At 51.1% G+C, this 7,272-nt stretch overlaps 1 protein-coding gene across 1 annotated transcript in view; it reads right to left on the minus strand.

Annotated features, from left to right (window-relative positions):
- hdac6 (histone deacetylase 6) overlaps positions 1-7,060 on the minus strand; it is a 21,836-nt gene extending 14,776 nt beyond the window's left edge. The window contains exons 1-6 of the mRNA XM_070839894.1: positions 6,970-7,060; positions 5,820-5,887; positions 5,297-5,524; positions 3,891-3,976; positions 3,652-3,736; positions 3,032-3,072 (exon numbers count right to left, since the gene is read on the minus strand). Of these exons, the coding sequence (XP_070695995.1) occupies positions 3,032-3,072; positions 3,652-3,736; positions 3,891-3,976; positions 5,297-5,524; positions 5,820-5,885 (506 nt within the window). The 5' untranslated portion in view covers positions 5,886-5,887; positions 6,970-7,060. The remainder of the gene's footprint in view (positions 1-3,031; positions 3,073-3,651; positions 3,737-3,890; positions 3,977-5,296; positions 5,525-5,819; positions 5,888-6,969) is intronic.
- Positions 7,061-7,272: the final 212 nt, after the last annotated feature.

Consider the following 7,272-nt stretch of genomic DNA (forward strand, 5'->3'; position numbering starts at 1 on the left):
TTGAGAACTGTAGGGGACAGTAGAGAACAGTAGAGAACTGTAGGGGACAGTAGGGAACAGTAGGGAACAGTAGAGAACAGTAGGGGACAGTAGGGAACTGTAGGGGACATTAGAGAACAGTAGGGGACAGTTGAGAACTGTATGGGACAATAAGGAACAGTAGGGAACTGTAGGGGACAGTAGAGAACAGTAGGGGACAGTTGAGCACTGTAGGGGACAGTAGGGAACATTAGAGAACAGTAGGGAACAGTAGGGGACAGTAGGGAACTGTAGGGGACATTAGAGAACAGTAGGGGACAGTTGAGAACTGTATGGGACAATAAGGAACAGTAGGGAACTGTAGGGGACAGTAGAGAACAGTAGGGGACAGTTGAGCACTGTAGGGGACAGTAGGGAACATTAGAGAACAGTAGGGAACAGTAGGGGACAGTAGAGAACAGTAGGGGACAGTAGAGAACAGTAGGGAACTGTAGGGGACAGTAGGGAACTGTAGGGGACATTAGAGAACAGTAGGGGACAGTTGAGAACTGTAGGGGACAGTAGGGGACAGTAGGGAACAGTAGGGGACAGTAGGGAACAGTAGAGAACAGTAGGGGACAGTAGAGAACAGTAGGGAACATTAGAGAACAGTAGGGAACAGTAGGGGACAGTTGAGAACTGTAGGGGACAGTAGGGAACATTAGAGAACAGTAGGGAACAGTAGGGGACAGTAGAGAACAGTAGGGGAGAGTAGAGAACAGTAGGGAACAGTAGGGGGAAGTAGAGAACTGTAGGGGACAGTAGAGAACAGTAGAGAACTGTAGGGGACAGTAGGGAACAGTAGAGAACAGTAGGGAACAGTAGGGGACAGTAGGGAACTGTAGGGGACATTAGAGAACAGTAGGGGACAGTTGAGAACTGTAGGGGACAGTTGAGAACAGTAGGGAACAGTAGGGAACTGTAGGGGACATTAGAGAACAGTAGGGGACAGTTGAGAACTGTAGGGGACAGTAGAGAACAGTAGGGGACAGTAGGGGAGAGTAGAGAACAGTAGGGGACAGTAGGGAACAGTAGGGGACAGTAGAGAACAGTAGAGAACTGTAGGGGACAGTAGGGAACAGTAGGGGACGGTAGGGGACGGTAGAGAACTGTAGGGGACAGTAGAGGACAGTAGGGAACAGTAGGGGACAGTAGGGGACTGTAGGGGACATTAGAGAACAGTAGGGGACAGTTGAGAACTGTAGGGGACAGTAGGGAACAGTAGGGGACATTAGAGAACAGTAGAGAACTGTAGGGGACAGTAGGGAACAGTAGAGAACAGTAGGGAACAGTAGGGGACAGTAGGGAACAGTAGGGGACAGTAGGGAACTGTAGGGGACATTAGAGAACAGTAGGGGACAGTAGGGGACAGTAGAGGACGGTAGAGGACAGTAGAGAACTGTAGGGGACAGTAGAGGACAGTAGGGGGCAGTAGGGGACAGTAGGGAACATTAGAGAACAGTAGGGAACAGTAGGGGACAGTAGAGAACTGTAGGGGACAGTAGGGAACATTAGAGAACAGTAGGGAACAGTAGGGGACAGTAGAGAACAGTAGGGGACAGTAGAGAACAGTAGGGAACAGTAGGGGACAGTAGGGGACAGTAGGGGACAGTAGGGGACAGTAGGGGACAATGAAGAACGGTGAAGAACAGTAAGGAAAAGTAGAGAACAGTAGGGGACAGTAGAGAACAGTAGAGAACAGTAGGGGACAGTGAAGAACAGTAGAGAACAGTAGGGGACAGTAGAGAATAGTAGGGAACAGTAGGGGGCAGTAGAGAACTGTAGGGGACAGTAGAGAACAGTAGGGAACAGTAGGGGACAGTAGAGAACAGTAGGGGACAGTAGAGAACTGTAGGGGACAGTAGAGGACGGTAGAGAACTGTAGGGGACAGTAGAGGACAGTAGGGGGCAGTAGGGGACAGTAGGGAACATTAGAGAACAGTAGGGAACAGTAGAGAACTGTAGGGGACAGTAGAGAACAGTAGGGGACAGTAGGGGACAGTAGGGAACAGTAGAGGACAGTAGGGGACAATGAAGAACGGTGAAGAACAGTAAGGAAAAGTAGAGAACAGTAGGGGACAGTAGAGGACAGTAGGGGACAATGAAGAACGGTGAAGAACAGTAAGGAAAAGTAGAGAACAGTAGGGGACAGTAGAGAACAGTAGGGGACAGTGAAGAACGGTGAAGAACAGTAGAGAACAGTAGGGGACAGTAGAGAATAGTAGGGAACAGTAGGGGGCAGTAGAGAACTGTAGGGGACAGTAGGGGACAGTAGGGAACAGTAGGGGACAGTAGAGAACAGTAGGGGACAGTAGAGAACTGTAGGGAACAGTAGAGAACTGTAGAGGACAGTAGGGGACAGTGAAGAACCGTGAAGAACAGTAAGGAACAGTAGGGGACAGTAGAGAACAGTAGGGGACGGTGAAGAACAGTAAGGAACAGTAGAGAACAGTAGGGGACAGTAGAGAACAGTAGGGGACAATGAAGAACGGTGAAGAACAGTAAGGAACAGTAGAGAACAGTAGGGGACAGTAGAGAACTGTAGTGGACAGTAGGGGACAGTAGAAAACTGTAGGGGACAGTAGGGGACAGTAGAGAACTGTAGGGAACAGTAGGGGACAGTAGAGGACAGTAGGGAACATTAGAGAACTGTAGGGGACAGTAGGGAACAGTAGAGAACAGTAGGGGACAGTTGAGAACTGTAGGGAACAGTAGAAAACAGTAGAGGACAGTAGAGAACAGTAGAGAACAGTAGGGGACACTGGGGAACAGTAGAGGACAGTAGAGGACAGTGAAGAACGGTGAAGAACAGTAAGGAACAGTAGGGGACAGTAGAGAACAGTAGAGGACAGTAGGGGACAGTGAAGAACGGTGAAGAACAGTAAGGAACAGTAGAGAACAGTAGGGGACAGTAGAGAACAGTAGAGAACAGTAGGGGACAGTAGGGGACGGTAGGGAACAGTGAAGAACGGTGAAGAACAGTAAGGAACAGTAGAGAACATTAGAGACTCACATGTGGGCGAGCAGCAGCTCTTCTTCTGTGGCGTCTCTGGGCTGAAACACAAACACAGCAGCACTCAGCACCCCCTGTGGCTAATGCTAACACGCTAACTGACAGCAGGGAGGTGAAGCTGCTGGGGATGAAGAACACACACACTGACCCCTGATCAGAGAAGAAGAACACACACTGACCCCTGATCACAGAAGAAGAACACACACTGACCCCTGATCAGAGAAGAAGAACACACACTGACCCCTGATCAGAGAAGAACACACACACTGACCCCTGATCAGAGAAGAAGAACACACACACACCCCTGATCAGAGAAGAAGAACACACACTGACCCCTGATCAGAGAAGAAGAACACACACACACCCCTGATCAGAGAAGAAGAACACACACACTGACCCCTGATCAGAGAAGAAGAACACACACACACCCCTGATCAGAGAAGAAGAACACACACACACTGACCCCTGATCAGAGAAGAAGAACACACACACACTGACCCCTGATCAGAGAAGAAGAACACACACACTGACCCCTGATCAGAGAAGAAGAACACACACACTGACCCCAGTTGGTTAGACGTTAACACAACACTGACAGACAGACAGACAGACAGACAGACCTCCACTCTGACGCAGTGAGACAGAAGGTCTTGTGTCTCCAGCTCCTCCATGATGGTCGTCACTCTGTCTGGACTCTCTGGATGACTGAACATCAGCAACAAGACATGAACGCTTTTATTATCTCCAACCATGATAATCAATAATGACCATGATAATCAATAATGACCATGATAATCAATAATGACCATGATCAATGAGTGAAGTGAATGGTCAGTGATGAGTCACCAGGTGACCTCACCTGGAGTCCCACAGGTTCTTGTGGACAGTGAAGGTCTCACAGTAAACCAGACCAGTTCCAGAGGCTGCTGACCGGGGAGACAGGTCCTGAGGAGAGAGAGACAGTCAGCTGTCTGTCAGCCTGTCTCTCTGTCAGCCTGCCTGTCTGTCAGCCTGTCTGTCTGTCTGCCTGTCTGTCAGTCAGTCTGTCAGCCTGTCAGCCTGTCTGTCAGCCTGTCTGTCTGTCTGTCAGCCTGTCTGTCTGTCTGTCTGTCTGTCAGTCTCTCTGTCTCTCAGCCTGTCTGTCTGCCTGTCTCTCTGTCTGTCAGCCTGTCTGTCTGCCTGTCTGTCAGCCTGTCTGTCTGTCTGTCTGCCTGTCTCTCTGTCTGTCAGCCTGTCTCTCTGTCTGTCTGTCTGTCAGTCTCTCTGTCTCTCTGTCTGTCTGTCAGTCTCTCTGTCTGTCAGCCTGTCTCTCTGTCTCTCAGCCTGTCTCTCTGTCTGTCAGCCTGTCTCTCAGTCTGTCTGTCAGCCTGTCTCTCAGTCTGTCTGTCAGCCTGTCTGTCAGCCTGTCTCTCAGCCTGTCTGTCAGCCTGTCTCTCAGTCTGTCTCTCAGTCTGTCTGTCAGCCTGTCTCTCAGTCTGTCTCTCAGTCTGTCTGTCAGCCTGTCTGTCAGCCTGTCTCTCAGTCTGTCTGTCAGCCTGTCTCTCAGTCTGTCTGTCAGCCTGTCTCTCAGTCTGTCTGTCAGCCTGTCTCTCAGCCTGTCTCTCAGTCTGTCTGTCAGCCTGTCTGTCAGCCTGTCTCTCAGTCTGTCTGTCAGCCTGTCTGTCAGCCTGTCTGTCAGTCTGTCTGTCAGCCTGTCTGTCTGTCTGTCTGTCTGTCAGTCTCTCTGTCTGTCAGCCTGTCTCTCAGTCTCTCTGTCTCTCAGCCTGTCTGTCTGTCTGTCTGTCTGTCAGCCTGTCTGTCTGTCTGTCTGTCAGTCTCTCTGTCTCTCAGCCTGTCTGTCTGTCTGTCTGTCTCTCTGTCTGTCAGCCTGTCTCTCTGTCTGTCAGCCTGTCTCTCTGTCTGTCTGTCAGTCTCTCTGTCTGTCTGTCAGTCTCTCTGTCTGTCTGTCAGTCTCTCTGTCTCTCAGTCTGTCAGTCTGTCTGTCAGTCTCTCTGTCTGTCAGCCTGTCTGTCTGTCAGTCTCTCTGTCTGTCAGTCTGTCTGTCTGTCTGTCTGTCTGTCAGTCTCTCTGTCTGTCTGTCTCTCTGTCTGTCTGTCAGTCTCTCTGTCTCTCAGCCTGTCTGTCAGCCTGTCTGTCAGCGTGTCTGTCTGTCTGTCAGTCTCTCTGTCTGTCAGCCTGTCTGTCAGCCTGTCTGTCAGCGTGTCTGTCTGTCTGTCTGTCTCTCTGTCTGTCTGCCTGTATAACTCTCTGTGGCTTCAGTCTCACCAGGGTCTTCATCTTGCCGGTCAGCTCCTCCTCTTCCTCTTTGTTCCTCTGCATCTTTCCTCTCCTCTTCGCCTCCTGCAGACTCCCTCCTCCTGCTGCTCCTCCTCCTCCTCCTCCTCCTCCTCCTCCTGCTGCTCCTCCTCCTCCTCCTCCTCCTCCTGCTCCTCCTCCTCCTCCTGCTCCTCCTCCTGCTCCTCTCCTCTCCTCCTTCCCTCTACTGCTGCTGGTCTGAAAACACAGACATGATCCTTTTTAAAACAGGAGAAGAAGAACAGCAGAGCCTGGAACCACTGCTCAGACACTTTCACAGCTCTCCTCCTCCTCCTGCTCCTCCTGCTGCTCCTCCTCCTCCTCCTCCTCCTCCTCCTCCTCCTCCTCCTCCTGCTCCTCCTGCTGCTCCTCCTCCTCCTCCTCCTCCTCCTCCTCCTCCTCCTCCTCCTCCTCCTCCTGCTCCTCCTCCTCCTCCTGCTCCTTCAGGAGAACGTGTTCATGTATCAAACCTCCTCACACCTCGCTAGCTCACCTGGGGGGACAGACGAGGAGACCTTCTGGCTGGTTGGAGTCCTGGAGGCGCTGATCCAGACGGCATGACTGAAGGAGAACACACACACACACACATATATATATATAGTAACAGGGTCTATGGACCGACAGACAGACAGACAGACAGACAGACAGACAGACCGACAGACCGACAGACCGACACCAGGCTAATCAGTGAAGCAGCCTGGTCAGTAGCTTTAATGAAGCACGTTCTAGTCTTGGTGCTGCTCACTTCTTTGGGTTCTACCAATGAGCCCTTAAAGGCTCTGCACGTGTTCCTCAGGCAGAACATCCAGGTTTAATGTTCTGCACAGTATTCGTGGTGCGCCGATCAATACCATGGTGTGTTCTCACATGGAGAGATCAGAGGTGGCCATCCCATAATATCTCCATACTGGAAACAGCCATCAAGACAACAAGACGTGTGCTGGACGGGACTACGACTAGTCTGGACTATAATCCCCAGGGACGGAACCAGGGACGGAACCAGGGACGGAACCAGGGACGGATAAGTGTGTGTTCATGCTCGTAGTGATGGACAGGTGATAGTGTGTGTGTTCATGCTCGTAGTGATGGACAGGTGATAGTGTGTGTGTGTGTGTGTTCATGCTCGTAGTGATGGACAGGTGATAGTGTGTGTGTGTGTGTGTGTGTGTGTGTTCATGCTCGTAGTGATGGACAGGTGATAGTGTGTGTGTGTGTGTGTTCATGCTCGTAGTGATGGACAGGTGAGAAGTGTCCCCATGTTACCTACACTTGTGTGTGCTGTGGCCTTTAACCACAGACATGATGGAGGGAGCAGGTGTGCCGCAGGTGAACACTGGCTGGACGGAGGTAGAAACCTTCCTTAAAGGTACAGACTCCGCAGTGTTACAGACAGTCAGTCTATCGGCTGATTTAAACTCACTCCATGCGTCAGCAAACACGTTCATGTCTCTGAAGACAAACTGAAGAGACAGAAAAACTCACTGGACTCTTTCTGTACTTCGTCATTTGACAAATCGGCACGCGGACACACCTGTGTTACACACGGAAATATCCCCAGTTACCCCGGCCCCTAACCCCTGACGTGGCCCCTGACGTGGCCCCTGACGCGGCCCCCGGTGTGCCCCTCCGTGCTTTGTTCCTACCGGTTGACGCAGAGACTCTCCGCCGCTTCTTGTTTCTCTTCTTCCGTTTCTGAGCGCCAACTGAACGCCGTCACTGTCGCACACATATGACGTCACCGGGCAGGAGGTCGACGCCACCCAATGACGTTTCACTGTGCGTATACATGTTTTACCAAAATAAAAGCCCCGTTTGGAATAACGATGATGAATGAATGAATCAATCAATCTTTATTTATACAGCGCCAATTCACAACAGCGTTATCTCAAGACGCTTCACATAAAGAGCAGGTCTAGACCAAACTCTGTGATTATATCACTGTCTGG

The sequence above is a fragment of the Pempheris klunzingeri genome, chromosome 11 (assembly GCF_042242105.1).
Source record: "Pempheris klunzingeri isolate RE-2024b chromosome 11, fPemKlu1.hap1, whole genome shotgun sequence".
NCBI classification, from domain to species: domain Eukaryota; kingdom Metazoa; phylum Chordata; class Actinopteri; order Acropomatiformes; family Pempheridae; genus Pempheris; species Pempheris klunzingeri.